This window comes from Mytilus californianus, unplaced genomic scaffold (assembly GCF_021869535.1).
Source record: "Mytilus californianus isolate M0D057914Y unplaced genomic scaffold, xbMytCali1.0.p SCAF_9, whole genome shotgun sequence".
Lineage (NCBI taxonomy): Eukaryota > Metazoa > Mollusca > Bivalvia > Mytilida > Mytilidae > Mytilus > Mytilus californianus.
In genome coordinates, this window is record NW_026262745.1 from 36,670,530 (window position 1) to 36,691,204 (window position 20,675).

General features: G+C 31.1%; 1 protein-coding gene across 11 annotated transcripts in view; it reads right to left on the reverse strand.

Annotated features, from left to right (window-relative positions):
• The window catches only part of LOC127715639 (kelch-like protein 5), a 90,996-nt gene that overhangs the window by 25,545 nt on the left and 44,776 nt on the right, over positions 1 to 20,675 (reverse strand). For 8 of the 11 annotated variants that reach the window (XR_007988513.1, XR_007988512.1, XR_007988511.1 and 5 more), the window contains one exon: positions 1,911 to 2,233. Coding sequence is in view for 8 of the 11 variants with exons in the window: in XM_052221750.1 (XP_052077710.1) it covers positions 1,911 to 2,233 (323 nt within the window). In the remaining 3 variants the exon portion in view is untranslated. Of the gene's footprint in view, positions 1 to 1,910; positions 2,234 to 8,747; positions 8,863 to 9,492; positions 9,650 to 19,334; positions 19,654 to 20,675 lie in introns of those variants that run through there. The other 3 variants (XM_052221751.1, XM_052221752.1, XM_052221753.1) reach the window with 3 other exon arrangements.

Consider the following 20,675-nt stretch of genomic DNA (forward strand, 5'->3'; position numbering starts at 1 on the left):
TATCATTGATCAATATCCTAAATTCAATTGGTTTCAAAATAATTATTGTAATATTAGAACATTAACTTTTTTCATGTCTACAAAAAAATGTATCACCAGGGAAATATGTTCTAATTACATACTTCTAATGAGTTTTCAGGCTAGAAATTTTACTATGTGCAGCATAAGTTACTGAAATACATCCCAAATGTTTACATGGTGATTGTTTTTATATACATTTTATTGCTTTTATATTTGGCTGTAAGATATTCAATTTACTGTTGTAGACCTTCTTCTAAGTAATTGTGTCTATTCAATGACCAGTTGATAATGTAATGATGAATAAAATGGCAATAAAGAAGCTGAAGTACAGGGCTCTCTGTCATAAAACTTGACTCAGTACTCAGGGGTACAAAATTTATGCTTGAAACACCAAATCCAGTATTTTGATTGAATTCAGTGTCTGAATACAATAATTGTACTAGAAATTTTTATGTCCACAAGGCCAGGAGTCATAACATTTACAAACATGTATGAAATACTGTAAAGTGCTTTATTTTAGATGAGTTGAAATTTTGCTATTTCTCAAGTGCCAAACCATTTCCAAAAGTTTTATTTCACAAATTTTTCTTCTATCTGATTCATAATTTTATAAAACAAAAAACCAAAATTATACAAGGGTCCTTTTTCATGATTTTCTCTCAATCAGTTAAAATAAATCTTGCGAAAAATTTCTCACTTTACAGTATCAAGTTCAAAATGAGTATAAAATTCAGAAAGTCATATGTCAGAGCAAACAAATTTTTCTGGTTTCAAGTTTGAAAATTTCTAAAATTTATGACTCCTATGGTTGGATCTCTTTCTTTTAATACACATAAAATAAGTAGTATTACATTTGACTTGAAGCAAGTTGTTTTTGTTTTACCCAGTTTCATCATTTTTTATGCTAAAGCACTCATTAAGAACACACAAATCCATAAAATGAACTTCAAGTTAATGTTTCCTGTGCAAAAATTTTATGTTTTCTTCAACACATGCATAAAAACTGAATTAATTAGTTTCAAAAGAGGAGAAGTGGACCATATGTAAATAGAAAAACATATTTTGATATTTGTTCTGTTGTAATGAGAAGCCTCATCTCTGTCAGTCTTGAAATAATTACAAGGTCGGAGAACTTTTGAAAGGTTTTTTTACCGTTGATTTCCTTTATCCACAAACATTTTTCTAATATAAACCTTATTTTTACTTCAATTAAGTCATTTATGAAGATATAACATCTGTCATACTAAACAGCCTCCAGAGTTATATTGCATGACCAAAACATCTTGAAATTTTTTAGCAATAATTGATAAAACCATAAAATACACCTCTAATTCATAAAATTATGGGAAAATATTTTGCAATAAGTTTTTGAAGTTGGCACTGTTAATAGGTTCAAAATGATGTTTCCTTCCTTGAACCAATCTGAACTCTTTTCTTTGTTATTAATGGTAAGTAATGTAAGAAATACCATTAAAAAAATTATTAAAAAACAGAATCACTTAAAGCTTGGCTCAGTGACTATTACATGTATTTTTATATAAAAAAAAGTGTGTTGTTATCTTGACATCCATTTCAAAAGGAAGATATTTCTAAACTGAAATTCATGTTATCTTTTGCAAAAAAAACAACAAGAAAAGTGATCAAATGAAATTGATCATTAGATATTGATTCCATGGTACCATATATCAGATTATTTTTGCATCACTTTTTAATTTCAATTTAGGCCTAGGTAGGGACAGTTTTATCTTTAAGTCTGTTCATTTTTTTGCTTTTCACTGCCTTATACAATGCATTTAAATGTACAGTGAATGTTTAAATAGGGTAAATTTTGTGGTAAAATACCTACTGCAAACATAGCTACAATTTCCTGATCTACAGTGTTTAGTTACCTGTATAAGCGTAATTAACAATAGCTACTAAAGATTCTGGGTCCACATCTTTCATCACAATTTCCTCCATCTTTGCTTCCCTGACATCATTTGTAAACATAGCAGCAAAATAATCTGAAGCAGCACTCAGTACTAAACGGTGAGCCGGGATTCTTTTATTTCCAGCAATGATGACAACATCACACAGCTGCCTCTTACCAGCATATCCCTCAATTTTCTTCATCATCCTCTCGGCATGATTCATGGACAGGAAATGGTCCGGGATGTCTTCCATCCTGGTATTAGGATGGTGATTTGCGGCATAAGTCTGCTGAACTAGGTACCTGCAATCACAAAAAAAAGGTTTCATAAGGCAATCTGGTTCAATTAATCACTTTGATTCACTCCATGATTTCAGTTCTAACAAACCTTTAAGAAGATCAAGTGTTTGAAAGTTTTCTGGCTAACAACAAGCCCCTGCCTACCTTTCCAAACAAAACAAAACAGAGTAAAAAATCAAATATTAAACTGATCATATTCATGTACCAGTACCTTTGTGCAAAGGTTATTATTAAAGTCTTTAAAGAAATCATCCACTTCTCTTCAAGTCAATCTGAACTTACATAATCCAACTGTTGATGGACCATTAGTTTGGCATGTGGAAGAAATGCCTTCTGATTAAACTGGGTAAAAAAGTCGCTGAATGATTAATGATATTAGCGGTAAATAATTATTGAATCTTACCCTCCGCAAACAACAAAGGTTTTTGTGAAGGTGATACTGATTACTCTACAGATTTATTATTAATTAGTTATCTCAGGAGAAAAGTTGGTTCTAATTTGATGTGCGTTGGATCTAGTGAAAAGATTTATTTTTTGTCTATCTTTCGATAATTACTAGGCCTTGAGATTCTGAACATGACTAATTAACATATATTTTACCAACAAAATATTTGTTTTATCTACTGCCTGGATCCATTATTAAAAGAGTAAATTTCTAAAATTTGAACAGTAGCCCAAACAAATCCAGTTAAATGAAGGATATAATGAAAACTAATGTATTACCTTTCCTCAAACATTTCCTTCAGATAGGATTAAATTTCTATTCTTCAACTTGTAAAGCAACATTTGAACAGAATTACATGTTGTAACTCTTGTACAGAATGACCGTTGGTAGCAATTCTTGGTAACCATGGAATAGAATGACCTTTGGTAATCATTAGACAGGCTGACCCTTGATAATGATTAAATATAATGACCCTTGGTAACCATGGAACAGAATGACCTTTGGCAATCATTAGACAGACTGACCCTTGATAATGATTAAATATAATGGCCCTTGGTAACCATGGACCAGAATGACCCTTGGTAATTATTAGACAGACTGACCCTTGATAATGATTAAATATAATGACCCTTGGTAACCATGGAACAGAATGACCCTTAGTAACCATGGACCAGAATGACCCTTGATAATGATTAAATTTAATGACCCTTGGTAACTATTAAACAGAATGACCCATTATATAATTGAACAGAATGACCCATAATATCAATTAACAGAATGACCCATGATAATCATTGTACAGAATGACCTTTAGTAACCATGGAACAGAATGACCAATGATAACTCTTTGTGACTCAGATCTACATTATATATAACACAGCAACAATAAAATTCTAAGGAGCAAAACCACTTTTTCTTTGTATCAATTACTACCGGGTACAGTAAATACAAGTAAGTAAGCAATATAAAAGTGTCAATTTTCAGGTTGTGCACAATTTAAACAAAAAGACAATTCATACCTTTTCATCACGATAAAAATGATAAAACATATAAAAACACATACCCTTCCTGTATAATGTACTTCTCAATATGGGAATGGTTGCAGTATTGTATATTCATATTTATTGATCAAAAGCATCCTTTTCCAAATGAAATTTGAAACCAAAAAAGAAAAACATATTTTAAGCTGCTTTTACAAAGCAAATCCCTCTAGGGAAATCATATTTTTTTATCCAAAATGATGCAAATGAAAGCAGATTCATGTAATCAATTTTCATATTGTCATTCAAGTCAACATAAACCCATCGACCCTTGGGACATTTAAATATAAGATTTCTTGTTATATGCTGTACATGAGAAGGATTAGGCTTCATGCTTGGCATTCTCAGTACCTTATATACATCAACAAAATAGGTTTAATAAAGATGGCCATGTCAGATAAGTCTATATATCAGATTTAATTTCTTAGAATTGTGAAGCATAACATCAGATAAGGACAATGGATCACAATGGTGCCTGTTGCTGTCAAATTTTCTCATGGGTCGAAAAACTGTTTGTGGGAAATTAAAGACAAAGGAATAAAGAGGTTTTAAATTGCCCCCCAAAACATATTGAAAATCCCATTTTCTAAAGCATCATGAAATTTTCTGTACATCCAGTCAATTTTGTTTTCTATCTTTGATGCAATATGAGGGCAGTATATATAATTATTATGCTTACTATAAAAATAAAATGCTTCGCTGGGCGCAGCTTGATACGACCGCAGAGGTCGAACCCTGAACAGTTGGGGCAAGTATGGACACAACATTCAAGCTTGATACAGCTCTGAATTTGGATTGTGATTAAATATTTGACACAGCATAGGTTTCTGACACAGAAAGAATGTGGTCTAAGAACTTCAATTTTTTTAATTTACCTATTATGGTCCAATGTCCAAAATCAAAATACATGGTTAGATTCAGCATATCAAAGAACCCCATGTATTCAATTTTTGTTGAAATCAAACAAAGTTTAATTTTGGACCCCAACTTGGACAAACTTGAAAACTGGTCCCATAATCAAAAATCTAAACACATGTTTAGATTCAGCATATCAAAGTACCCCAAGAATTCAATTTTTGTTAAAATCAAACTAAGTTTAATTTTGGACCCTTTGGACCTTAATGTAGACCAATTTAAAAATGGGACCCAAAATTAAAAATCTAAATACACGGTTAGATTTGGCATATCAAAGAACCCCAATAATTAAATTTTTGATGAAATCAAACAAAGTTTAATTTTGGACCCTTTTGACCTCAATATGAACCAATTTGATAGCGGGCCCACAAATAAAAAATCTAAATACATGGTAAGATTCAGCATATCAAAGAACCCCATATATTCAATTTTTGTTGAAATCAAACAAAGTTTAATTTTGGACCCCAATTTGGACCAACTTGAAAACTGGGCCAAAAATCTAAAATCTAAATACATGTTTAGATTCAGCATATCAAAGAACCCCATATATTCAATTTTTGTTGAAATCAAACAAAGTTTAATTTTGAACCCCAACTTGGACCAACTTGAAAACTGGGCCCATAATCAAAAATCTAAACACATGTTTAGATTCAGCATATCAAAGAACCCCAAGAATTCAATTTTTGTTAAAATCAAACTAAGTTTAATTTTGGACCCTTTGGACCTTAATGTAGACCAATTTAAAAATGGGACCCAAAATTAAAAATCTAAATACACGGTTAGATTTGGCATATCAAAGAACCCCAATAATTCAATTTTTGATGAAATCAAACAAAGTTTAATTTTGGACCCTTTTGACCTCAATATGAACCAATTTGATAGCGGGTCCACAAATAAAAAATCTAAATACATGGTTAGATTCAGCATATCAAAGAACCCCAAGAATTCAATTTTTGATGAAATCAAACAAAGTTTAATTTTGGACCCTTTTGACCTCAATGTGGACAAAGTTGATAACGGGGCCCAAAAATCAAAAATCTAAATACATGGTTAGATTCAGCATATCAAAGAACCCCATATATTCAATTTTTGTTGAAATCAAACAAAGTTTAATTTTGGACCCCGATTTGGACCAACTTGAAAACTGGGCCCATAATAAAAAATCTAAATACATGTTTAGATTCAGCATATCAAAGTACCCTAAAAATTCAATTTTTGTTAAAATCAAACTAAGTTTAATTTTGGACCCTTTTGACCTTAATGTAGACCAATTTGAAAACGGAACCAAAAATTAAGAATCTAAATACACGGTTAGATTCGGCATATCAAAGAACCCCAATAATTCAATTTTTGATGAAATCAAACAAAGTTAAATTTTGGACCCTTTGGACCTCAATGTGGACCAATTTAAAAACGGGGCCCAAAATCCAAAAACTTAATACACGGTTAGATTCAGCATATTAAAGAACCCCAAGAATTCAAGAATAAAACCCCATTGAAATTGATCAAGAAATAAGCAATTTATACGAAGTATCTTCTTTTGCACAATACTGTGCAATTGAATATTTCTTGCTATTGTGCAATACTGTACAATTGACAATTTCTTGCTATTGCGCAATATTGTGCTATTGGATATTTCTTGCTATTGCGCAATACTGTGCAATTGAAGATTTCTTGCTATTGCGCAATACTGTGTAATTGAAGATTTCTTGCAATTGTGCAATACTGTGCAATTGAAAATTTCTTGCTATTGCACAATACTTATTATATAATAATTTACACATCCTGTTTGGTGTGTATCTCCTACCATATCATTATTATTTGCTTTTAAATATTAATCAGAAATACCCAACTTAAAATGGAAAATTTTAAAAGAAAAAAAAAAGGAAAAAAAGAAAAAAAAAGAAAAAAAAAAATCCCCCCCCCCCCCAAATTTTTTGAACCCCCTTATGATTCATCACCCCCAAACTCAATCCCAGCCTTCCCTTTGTGGTATGGTACCTTGCAGTACAATTTCAGAGAGATCCATACACTTGAACACAAGTTATTGTCTGGAAACTAGAAAAATGCTTATTTTTGGCCCCTTTTTGGCCCCCAATTCCTAAACGTTTCGGGCAATTACCCCCAAACTCAATTCCAGCTTTCCCTTTGTGATATGGAACCTTGTAGTACAATTTCAGAAATATCCAAACACTTACACACAAGTTATTGTCATGAAACTAGAAAAATGCTTGTTTTTTGCCCCTTTTTTGGCCCCTAATTCCTAAAATTTTGAGGCAATTACCCCCAAAATCAATTACAGCCTTCCCTTTGTGATATGGAACCTTGTGGTACAATGTCAGAGAGATCCATACACTTTCACACAAGTTATTGTCTGGAAGTTACAAAAATGCTTATTTTTGGCCCCTTTTTGGCCCCTAATTCCTTAACTGTTATTACCATAACCCCCAAAATCAATCCCCACCTTCCTTTCGTGGTATTGAACCTTATGGTAAAATTTCATGGAGATCCATTCACTTAAACTAAAGTTAGAGTGCGAAAACCAATGTGTCTTCGGACGACGCCGGACGACGCCAGACGACGACGACGACGACGACGCCAACGTCATACCAATATACGACCAAAAAATTTTCAATTTTTGCGGTCGTATAAAAATCATAGTACAGTCACTTTTTTTTAATGCTACTGTTGAGTGACATCATCAACTCAACATTAGCTATTTTTGGCATCAAGTTAAAAGAAAATTTAATTGTCTATAATTTGTATTTGGAAATTCTTTCTATTTCTTGTATGCTCACTTTCATGTATCCATATGAATAAGTTGAGAATTGTGTATTGAAATCAACAAAGACATTACATAAACCAATGTACCTTTAGGTAATGGTCACTTTTAAAATAACAAAAAAATATTATAGTCAAAAGGCAAATAAAATTTAGTCACTGATACAATCTTACTTTGAACTTGTAGCTTGATTCTCTTTCTATTCTACAGTCAATGATCAAAGAAAAACATGATACATACTTGGTAACTGATCATTGTAAACTATGGTTTCATTATTACCCAAGCATTTTATTTCCTTTTTATCTTAATTGTGTCAAAGGACAAAACCTGATACCGCAATCAAAGAACTAATGATACTCTTCATCGATTTAATAACAGCAGATTAAACTTAAAGTGCTTTTTCAGGTGAAAATCTCCGGAATTGATCCGATGGAGAATGTGACAATTGGAAAAAAGATGATTCATTCTAAGGGAAAAGCTGTTGCATGAGCTGTGAAGATAAACAGGTTATTTTCTTCCCTGTCACCAGGCATGGCTATATTGATCATCTGTTGATTCTTATTTGTAGAGTATTTTTTCAAGCTTTGAATAATTTAACTTGTTTCACATGATGTTACCGCAATATTGGACAAACAAGGAAAATTAAAATAGACATTATATTCCTGAACAAATTCAATTGTAATTTTTTTTACGATAAACATAATAAAATCATGATGACTGTACTATCTTTTGCTATAATTATCCAATACACATTATACTCAAGTATTTTTCAATGAAATTTGGAAAATGAATTTTCTAAATGTTTCTTTTCTCTGGATTAAATACAATTTTTGTGTAATATGACAATTAAAGTGATGTACTAAGTTTATCATATAATTCAGTTTGAGGCATATCTCTCTTTTGCACTACAACTCTGAAGGTCTTAATAACAAAAACTGAAGAAAATTATGACCTGTAATTTTCACAATGTAGTAGTAAAGTAAACTAAAATATTGTCTCCTCCAACAAATTTATATCAATTAATCATTTTGCAAACAGTTAAGTAAAGAACTTTTTTTTTTATTCAAATTCTAGTTAATATGACCAGATTGATTGATTGATTGTTGGTTGCTTAACGTCCAGTGGCAAAATATGACCAGAGCTCTGTATATTAAGTATGAATAAAAAGAAATATGAGGTATACATCAATATGCATGCATAAATCATTACAAATTTTCAATGTCTCTATATTACTCATCTGTATCAAATTTTCCAATTACTCAATTTTATAAATGATTAATTCACCATAATTCAATTTTATTTTGTAATAATTCAAATGATATAAGAGCCACCTACCTATGATAATATCTAGAAATGGTATATTTATCCATAATTTAAATAAAATCCAATAATTTTGTCAATAGTGCAGTGCATGTTATGTGTAAACCTTTACCATTGTATAATATGTCATCACAGGAGTCAGACTGTGTAACTGGATGACTTGCCCAATCACTCAGGTGGAGAGAAACTGACATTGAAGTTTTTACACCAGCTGGTGCTAATATTTATTCAAGTAGGTATACAGCATTGATTTTCAATACATCATGCAATATGGACACATACACTGAACCAGCTTTTTCCCATAAGCAATATTTGCATCTAACTGAATCTCTCAAAATATTTTTTTTCTATAAAATTGATTAATTATTATTATTATTTTTTAACTACTTTGTAATATAAAGATTTTTACAATTTTGCAATATTTGGGATTCTAATCCTGAAAAGTAGTTTAAACCGTCAAAAAGTAAAAATAGCTTTACAAAGACTTTCAAAAATGGTGACAGCATATAGCAGTAAGCTTAAGTATTAAGTTCAAAAGTAGTGCTGTGCACTAATTAATAACACTAGAACTGCAAAGCATTATACAACCTATTCATTTGTATCAGAATAAAAAAAATCATACTTCAAAAAATTCAAACTCAAAGCAAAACATTTTGCTAAAATAATCACTTCATTTCTCTACAATTTTTAAAAAAATTGAAAATAAAATGGGGGAAAAAAAGAAATTAAAACTGCACCAAATAAAGTGAAAATGTCATACCTGTAATGTTTAGAAGTTCTAGAGAAAATATATTTTTCCATCACAATTTTGTTTTCTCTTGAATCCCACTGAAACTAATTTTATTTCCTGACACAAGGCAAAACACTTGTTATCACTCCACCATTATTGCTTAATTTGTCAACTGTTGATTACATTGAATCGACACTTTAGGAGACAACTTCTGCATCCAATCATCAACCAGGTGTACTATACATTATTGGCAGATGTTTTACATAATATCAATTTTTAAAATATTTGTTGATATTAAAAAAATATAATAGAACATTGATAATTTGATATTGATTGATTTCAGACATATTTTTCAAAAAGCAATTACAAATTAAAATTATGTTTATGTTGACGAACGTCATATCGTCCAAATGTAACTTTGCCTCTCATAACAACTTATTTCAAATTATGTAAAAAACATTTAAATTCTTTTATGAAAACAAAAAATAAATTAAATTAAAATTTTCAGGCAGTGACAAATCCAGGTGGGCTGAATATGTCCCAAGTGATTAGACAGTTGATTGATATATTGAAATAACTTTAACATGCTCTCAAACACTTTTGTCATCCCCAGTACTACTTTAGTCCACTTGACAATAACATTTCTTCATCTTCTTTAATGAAGCAGTAAAAAATCACTCAAAAAAAAGGAGACTAGAAATGAGTTTATAATGAATATCAAGGACATTTTTTACAGCATGTCTAAAAATACCATTGATTGATTGATTGTTCCTTGCTTAACGTCCAGAGACAAATAATTAATACATAAACAGGACAAGAACTATTTTGAAATTAATACAAAAGGTAGGTTCTGCAATTTAAGTCAACAAAAGAAGTATGGGACATTCCGACTGCCACTTAAAAATGAGGGTATGTTGGATAGGATAAGAAATTTGCCTTGCAAAAGGTCACTTATGGACCCCTCATATAGCTGTTGTGAGGGTTTTAAATGGCTCTTACCCTACACAAACCATCAGGTTTAACATCCACATTCCAAGTGGACTTGGCTGCATATCTAGCAAAAAAGAAGTCCAGAGATCAGGGGTGGATTCAGGCGGGGGCTTGGCGGGCATGTGCCCCCTAAAATTTGGAAAGCATGGGTTGTCCTCAACTTAATTAAGAATATTTCGATAATTTTACCTCAAAAAATTTTTTCCCTCACTCTGCTCGGCAAAAATTTAAGTTTGCGACCCCCTTAACCCAAAATCCTCAGATCTGTCCCTGGAGATTACCATATTTCTATACCTCAGTTAAACACTGGGGTTTAAAATACCATTTAAATTTCATTGTCTGATAATAAATTAATATTATTATTCTCAAGGTAATTCTAAAGTGCAAGTTTCTATAAATTTGAGATATGGCTCAGAATGGCATTTTAAGAATATAAGTTTTTTACAAACATAAATTTGAACATTATAGGAAATGAAAATATGTCACACAGTATGGAATTTAATCACATGAAGCTTGGTGCCATATATTAAGAAGCTACTACTTGTAGAAGCTTTGAATAAAATGCTCCGCAGGGCGCAGCTTGATACGACCGCAGAGGTCGAACCCTGAACAGTTGGGGGAAGTATGGACACAACATTCAAGCTTGATACAGCTTTGGATTTGGATTGTGATTAAATATTTGACACAGCATAGGTTTCTAACACAGATTGAATGTGGTCTAAGAACTTAAAAGTTTTAAATTGGACATTCACCTATTATGATCCAATATCCAAAATCTAAATACATGGTTAGATTCAGCATATTAGAGAACCCCAAGAATTCAATTTTTGATGAAATCAAACAAAGTTTAATTTTGGACCCTTTTGACCTCAATGTGGACAAAGTTGATAACGGGGCCCAAAAATCAAAAATCTAAATACATGGTTAGATTCAGCATATCAAAGAACCCCATATATTTATTAATTTTTGTTAAAATCAAACAAAGTTTAATTTTGGACCCCGATTTGGACCAACTTGAAAACTGGGCCCATAATCAAAAATCTAAATACATGTTTAGATTCAGCATATCAAAGAACCCTAAAAATTCAATTTTTGTTAAAATCAAACTAAGTTTAATTTTGGACCCTTTGGACCTTAATGTAGACCAATTTGAAAACGGAACCAAAATTTAAGAATCTAAATACACAGTTAGATTCGGCATATCAAAGAACCCCAATAATTCAATTTTTGATGAAATCAAACAAAGTTTAATTTTGGACCCTTTGGACCTCAATGTGGACCAATTTAAAAACGGGGCCCAAAATCCAAAAACTAAATACACGGTTATATTCAGCATATTAAAGAACCCCATGAAATCAAGAATAAAACCCCATTGAAATTAGTCAAGAAATAAGCAATTTATAGGAAGTATCTTCTTTTGCACAATCCTGTGCAATTAAATATTTCTTGCTATTGCGCAATACTGTACAATTGACAATTTCTTGCTATTGCGCAATATTGTGCTATTGGATATTTCTTGCTATTGCGCAATACTGTGCAATTGAAGATTTCTTGCTATTGCGCAATACTGTGCAATTGAAGATTTCTTGCTATTGTGCAATACTGTGCAATTGAAAATTTCTTGCTATTGCACAATACTTATTATATAATAATTTACACATCCTGTTTGGTGTGTATCTCCTACCATATCATTATTATTTGATTTTAAATATAAATCAGAAATAACCAACTTAAAATGGAAAATTTTAAAAGAAACAAAAAAGGAAAAAAAGAAAAAAAAGGAAAAAAAAATAAATCCCCCCCCCAAAATTTTTTGAACCCCCATTATGATTCATCACCCCCAAACTCAATCCCAGCCTTCCCTTTGTGGTATGGTACCTTGCAGTACAATTTCAGAGAGATCCATACACTTGAACACAAGTTATTGTCTGGAAACTAGAAAAAAATGTGTTTTTTTGCCCCTTTTTGGCCCCAAATTCCTAAACGTTTAGGGCAATTACCCCCAAACTCAAACCCAGTTTTCCCTTTGTGATATGGAACCTTGTAGTACAATTTCAGAAAGATCCATACACTTACACACAAGTTATTGTCATGAAACTAGAAAAATGCTTGTTTTTTGCCCCTTTTTTGGCCCCTAATTCCTAAAATTTGGAGGCAATTACCCCCAAAATCAATCCCAGCATTCCTTTAGTGATATGGAACCTTGTGGTACAATGTCAGAGAGATCCATACACTAACACACAAGTTATGTCTGGAAGTTACAAAAATGCTTATTTTTGGCCCCTTTTTGGCCCCTAATTCCTTTACTGTTATTACCATAACCCCCAAAATCAATCCCAACCTTCCTTTTGTGGTATTGAACCTTGTGGTAAAATTTCATAAAGATCCATTCACTTAAACTAAAGTTAGAGTGCGAAAACCAATGTGTCTTCGGACGACGACGACGACGCCAACGTCATACCAATATACGACCACAAAAATTTTTTTGCGGTCGTATAAAAATGCCATATAAGTGTGTTACAATAGAATGCACTGACAGACAGAGGTAAACCAGATAATAGCCTCACCATTGGAGCAGGGCTTAAACTACATAAGCTAATCCTGTAAATCAATTAAAGAACTTTCAATGAATCTTTCAAACTCAGTGTATTTCACAAATATTATCTAGACAATTTCCATTGTACAAGAACATCTTGTCTTGCCGGGTTTCACACAATAAAAGTCTTATGTACAATTCAAACTCTGTGACTCTGAACTTTCATCAAAGTTACACCTATTCTCCACACGGTTCCTGATAATCATACACTATCAGTATAAAAATTATTTTAAAAAATCATAAAAAATTAAAAACTAACCATTTAACAGTAAAGAGTGTAAGAAATTCTTTTTCTTATCAATGATCAAATTGTAACCATGTGAAGTAAATCATTTTCCCACACAGGAATTTATTTATTTGAAGTAAAGTGGGCAAATAATCGAAAATGAACCAAGACCAAAAGTTACATCATTCTCCAAGTAAACAACATTTTATCACAGACTGTATACATACTGGGAAGGTAGAAAATGAGTAAACTGATAGGTACAAAATCCAGAATGACTGTCAGTACAAAGAAACCTTCAAACATGTCTGTCAGTATTAGAACCATCTATGTCTGAACTCAAACTTCAACGGTGCCAAAAACTGAATCTTGTATATATATTTTAAACACATTTATATAATCAAAACCATGTTTGATGATTTTGATATGTTTTTGAAGACTTAAGTAATGTCATGATCTTTTATTATCATAAGACCTCCTCTGTTTTCTTTATTTAAGAATGGGTGTCATTGTGGGACAACATAAGGTTGATATGTCCTTTGAATAACTACCTAGTATACTACTACCAGCCTGATCCTAGATATCTATTCTTTTATGATCAAAAGTATTTTTTTTATGTTATATTTCAAAATTTCTTCTTTCTAAATTTTTAAAATAAGGTTTAAACTCCCTCAGGCATTGTTGACTTTAAAGGAATTAGGTTATTCTTTACAGATCCCATTTTGGTCATATAACTCCTTAAGCATTGGCTTCAAATGTATAGGTTTGAGTAACTTTCCCATTCAATAAGGAAAATTCAAAATCAAAGTACTGAAGTACTGAACATCGGATGACCACAAGCTCTTTAGGATGGTCAAAAGCACTTGTCTCAGAAAAAAACAACATATCTCTTTACCTGAAACTGAGGTAAATGTACAGAGATATATTTTTTTCTGAGACAAGTTCGTGCGTGGATGATGAATAAATGACAGGAAATTCAACTTCACCGTAATAACTATTATATTGTAGTGATACAATCAGTATACACTGATTTGTTGTTATATATTATATTAAAATAACAGTTACATATATATATGATTTGCATCCATTTGTATATCATTCTATTCTACTATTCTAATAATAGTGCAATGCAAGTGCATGGTGGACACTTTTCTGTAAAAATTTGATTTTTCTAAGATTGGATACGAGTAGGCATTCATATTTTCCCGCAAAAACAATTACAGAGTTACCGGTCCTTGCTGGTATTGTCGCAAAACGTTCTTTGAGATATTCTTCCGCATGCTTTAACACAATTTTTCGGTAGGTAAGCATTGATATTATCAATGATTTTTTACTTATATATATATATATCTAACTACAAAACATTTTCATATTATTAATTTATGTTGTCAACAAAAAATATTTTTATCAGTATTCATTGAAGAGATGTATTTATATCAAACGATAAGGAATGTTATTTTGCACTCGTTTTTGTGTGCATATTTATCATGTTTATAGATCGGTTACAAACCCAAAACTAATTTACATAATGGAAATCTAGGCGATAGCAATACATCGGAATGACCTCAAGGTCATCGTGATGTAAAAAGGACTTCTGACATGCCAAACTTATAAAGTGTAATTATTTTCATTTCTTATGGTCTTTGATTGCCTCCTTGGATTTGTCTATGCCTTTTGTACTTAACTAATAAAATCATCTCTAAAAGGTTTTAAAATGCCTTTACTCATGTGATTTTTCTAATAAATCTTCTGTTATCACAAATCCACAGATCACTGAACATTTTACTTTCAAGGAGTTAGGAGGGGAGGGAGATATATGACTTTAAAAGAAATAATATGACTTATTTACCTTTTAACTCATTTATTTATTCATAATTTTACTCTTAAACATAAAACTGAGAATAATTCAAGTATTACATCAAATGGCTGGTTCAATCCTTAATTTATCTTGATACATACTTTCAGACACACTAAAGAATATTAAAAATTTGCAAAATCAATTGGTTCAGAATAACAAATACTAAATGTATCTATAATTCTGAAATTTGAATGTGACTTTGTGGATCTTTAGTGCTGGCATTCATACAAAAAGCTTAATTAGTATAAAATTTCAAACTGGGCCACAATATTTCAAACTGTTTCAACACTATAGAAATAATTTTCAAATGAATCTTCTCATTTTTACTGACACGCATCAAATTTTCATCCAAATTGGAGTGCACTTCAAAAGGCCTCCTTCAAAAGTCTGTTTATAGGTTAAAAACCATCAAATTCTCATTATACATCTAAAGAAACCTTTTAGAGACACTTATAAACCTATTATACAATTAAGCTACTTCTGAAGCCCAAAATTTAATTATAATAAGACAAGAGAAGTCATAATACAGTAGTAAGTCTTCTCAAGTGGCTAATGAGGGAAGCAAACTAGACTGTTTGTTGCTATTAAAGAAAATTTTACAGCTATTTTTGTCTTTTATATTGGTTTCAATCTTGGAAATGTCACATTTGTGACAGAGACCAAAGAGGCTATTTTCAGAATGAAGCCTTCTTGTAATGACAGAACACTGATCTTACAGTAAAAAAACTGAATGCCCCCTCTGCTACGACAGGGGCATAAAACACAAATAAATATATCTTTATGGGAATATTCTGAAAAGATATATCATGTTTAGGAGGAGTATATGCAAATAAATGGAGAATGTGTCCATGGGACACAGATGATGTCCCCACTTGCATATAACATTATAACAGGACATAACTCTAGAACAGTAAAAGTGATGACACCAAAATTCAAACTTGATCTGTGTTTTGTGGTAATTACCATTGTGTATAAGTTTCATAACATTTGGTTGAGGCAAACTAAAGTTAGAGAACAAAAACCAATTTTGGGATGTACGTACAGACGGACAAGGGTAACACTTAATGCCCCCTCCGCTGCGGTGGGGGCATAAAAATACCAGTCTATAAGGTATTAAGCCATAAGGGAATGGAATGTCTTTTCAAGACTTATTTTTTGCAAATACCCCTCCTCATGAACATGATTTATCTGATTAAATAAACCAAATATCAATATGAATGGTTAAGTTAAACATTTGATTTAATTACATTATTCTTTCACTATCAAGACGTTTGTAAAAACAAACCTGAAAATGATGAAGAGCCTCTTTGAAAGGGTAAATAGGCATACATGTTTTGGCAAATACCAAGACAGAAAGGGTAACAAGAGGCACACTTCAAGAGGCACACCTAGATGTGCCTGTATTGCTCACCTGGTGAAAAAGTTCCAGTCTGTAAATCAGGACCTGTATATGCACATACCTGTAGTAGTTATCTCATACTTCATCTTCTTATTTTTATATCAGTTACAACTGACATTGTCAAGATAATTCATTTCTCTGCACTAAATTATCTATGAACATATATTTTCATAACCAGAACTAAAAGAAGAACAAATCACTGTCCTATGTGGTCTAATCACAAACATTGTTCTGATCATGAGTTATCTCCCCATTAATACTAACACTACAATCATCAAGTTTTATATATATATATATCATATTACAAATATGTAAAAAAAAATTGGAGGAAAATAAACACTTTTGTAAAAGGTAACAAACATATTAACACTTCTGAGCTGTTGTGACAAACATCAAATGCGTATAATCCTTCAGAAAATGACCTTCTTGGCTGTTTTTTAGGACAATTATTGTAAGGGACCCTTTTTGTTTTTATTATGACAAATATATTAAGCAAGGATTTGTATAGTGACTCACTATACAAATCCTTGCTACTAGTAAGTAATAGTTTCCAGTATCCAAAGAGGTTTGAGATAAGCATTTGTTTTGGTTTAGTTTTAATTTATCAAAAAAATATAAGGTTATTTTATCATCATTATTTAATCTCAAGTCTAATGTTTTTTCAGCCATAGGCTCTTTTCAAGAATTGTCACCATATCAATTATATCTTAATTAAAATTTTGTTTTTATTGATTTCATGAGACTCAGAATATCAGTGTCAGTAAAGGCACATTTAAACTGAAAGTTATACGAATATTTGCCCCTATTAAAGCATTTTATAAATATTTCTTTATATAAATAAGATTCTTACTGTTCTTCCTAGCAGACAATCAATATGGTTTATAAGTATTAGGAAGTTTTAATCCACACTGATACTGTAAATTACCATTAACAGCCTTATTACAATGGGTATTGACACACTTATTTCTACCCTCTAAGTACTGTTGTTAATTGATTATAAATCATGTGTTGCTAATATCCTTATGTCTGAGCTTAATGGTGACTAAACAATCCCGACAAACTTCTTCAAGAAATAAAGTGTCATGTTTACTCACTTATAAAACTACAATATTTATTGTATTACAGTGTGAAAAAGACCATATATGATATAAACATGGAAAATCCTTCACAAGGACCTAGTAGCTGTGATATCATAAGGTTGTGCAAAACCCAGCAAATGGGTAATTATCCCAAAATGAGGGAAGTTTTCAGGTTTTTTTTTAATATGGAATCAGTACTTTAAACTTGATGTAGCAACTTTGCTATCACAAACAATATATAAAACTGATACGCTAAAATGTTAAAAAAAAATAAGCAAATAAAAACTTCTCAAAAAAGGAGGCTGCAACTGTTTAATATACATTCCTATGTAATTGGTACTTTATAATTTATTGAGAAGGCCATTGATCATAATTTCACTTTAGCTAGTTTTCAGTATTGTATCTAAATTAATACTATTTTATTATTCAATGTCTTTAATGCTCTTACCAATGACAGTCTTGTCAATCCTGAGACTGTTCTGAAATAACTTATTTTTCATTTCAATCAACAATCACATTTGGTCTTGTTTTAGAGTTAGATGTATCAACAGTATATACAATTTGTGGATATGATAGGGTATGACAAGGGACTTTTAACAATCCTTTATAGTATAATGATGCTTTATTGCATATCACTCATTGACATATTTTGTCAGGAGTCAGTAATGGAGCTGGAGTTGCTGCCCCTTAGGCACATCAGAATTCAAACCCCCACTTTTGTCTTCCACTTAAGGATCTTAAGGTGGTACCCAACACCTTGACTAAAATTAATTTGGCTCGTTAAATTTTCATAAAATTTTGACATAATGTTTACTTTGACCCTTTGACAAAAATATAAAAATTTCAAAGAATTTGAACCACACACTTTATCAGAAAAATTTCGTTGGTTATATAGCAGTTTGACAAACACTAATTTTGATCATTGAGAAGCGTAATATTTCCTTAACAATACAACTTAATTAAAACGTTTAGCTGATTTTTACAGAGTTATCTCCCTGTAGTGTTAGGTACCACCTTAATTGTCTTCTTTGAATCTTCTCTGCCTTTTTATTTCATCACTGCTATATTAGATTCTGTTTAAGATTTTCGGGAAAAAATCATTTGATTATGAAAAACAAAGAAAATTTGCATTTCATTGCATGATTTTTGTAAAATTTTTGATTTTGAGCTATCAGGTATTCCCCCATGAAAGCTACTACCTTTGAAGCAATGGCATCTTCCCAGATATTAGAATTACTAGTACAGCAAACAGCGAATGCAATACAAAATTTACTTTTAAGTCTGACTAATATTGCATTTTTAAGACATTTCTAGTCTTCTTTAGAATTTTACCTTGTCTGCATTTTCCCTGGCTTTGATACAGTATAATATAAATGCATCCAACATATACTTCCTTAAGTCCATACTACCAAATTACTGTATTTAGTCTGATAATCATTCAAATTTTAAATATTGAGAAGTAAAAAGTTGACCTATTAGTATGACTGACTCACCTATTTGTTTACACTTTTCACTAGATTTGTAAGTCCTTCACATTCACAATAAAGGACGCAGATACTAGTACTGTCTTGCATTTATAAATATTGTTATTCAAATCGTATTTAATTTGAACAAAGACAGAGTAACTTTAATACACAAACAAAGGTATATATATCAAAATACCTTTGAAAGTTTGTCCTCAACAAACAGATAAAACAATATATAAATATGTAAACAAACAATTTTACCTGTTGTTCATATCATGGCTAACAGATCTTGACAGTCTCATTAAACGATTTCTGTGAGGTGTAGGAATATTTAGATCATCTCCCATCTTGTTAAAAACTTTCTATTTGATTTCAATAACTCAAATAAATTCAAAAGTTAAATAGGTCCACCATTGTTTTTACAAGTTCACATGGTTCACTTCCCATATTAAGAAACTGGTCACATACTTGAACGATTTTCACCTTTAATATTGGGTCATAACTGTTTAGTCACATGATCAGACATAACAATAAATTGCCTTGAGGTATAGGTAAATACTTTTGCACCTGCAGGTTTATTGATCACTATGTAATACACAAACAGTATTATCACACCTTGAAAGGGAGACAACTGATCAATAATCAATACTGTCTACTGCCCTGAAGACACAAAGAGATAATGTGTATTGATAACTAATTGTTGATAATAACAATCCAATCAACGGATCAATTATACTTCAATACACCAATAATTTATAGAAATAACTTTAAAAAGATTTCTATATGCATTTTATTTTTAGAAATCAAATTTCATTCAATAAAAATTTGCCCTTTTTAAAACTTTTTTTTTACATAGATATATTTTCAAATTCACTTTACAAATGCAAATAATTTCCATTGTATTCTTCAGAAACAGGAAGCTGGCTTAATAATGTTAAAGGCCTTTTTTTTCTCAAATTCAAACCCTTCTGTTTTCATTGTTTACTGTCCTCTTAACATCAATGGAATATGTGTATGTGGAACTTAGAACTACAGATTTCAAAATGCCTTCTTTAGTTTTAATCCGATTTAATTATATTTTGGTTAACTTAAATGCTGAGAATAACAGAAAATTGCATAGTGTTGTTTAATCAGTATAAAAATTAACTGATGATCTATTATTCAATTGGTTTTACTTTTTAAGAGCCAACAGGAACATAATTACATTCTCAATAAGCTAAAACATTACAAGCTTCAAATTTCACTGAATATATGCAACAATACTTCTTGCTTGAAAATTAAGAGCATATTTGCAGCAATTCTATATGCATATTGTCACCATTTAAAGTGGGCTCTAAAGTATTCATTAATAACTGGTTAAAATAATGAAATTATCGATTATCTAGATGTAAAGCCTCAACGGACTTTATCTAGATGTAAAGCCTCAACGGACTGAGTAAGTGATCAACAGAAGAGAACTAAAATTGCATTCCACCTCCTCTCCCCCTGAATAAAACCCCAAAAAAATAAAATCCATTTGAAAAATGGGAATCAAAGATGTGTTTTTGAGTCTTGTCTATCTTTCTGATAACAAAGCAAAGTAAAAGTAATAAAATGCTCCGC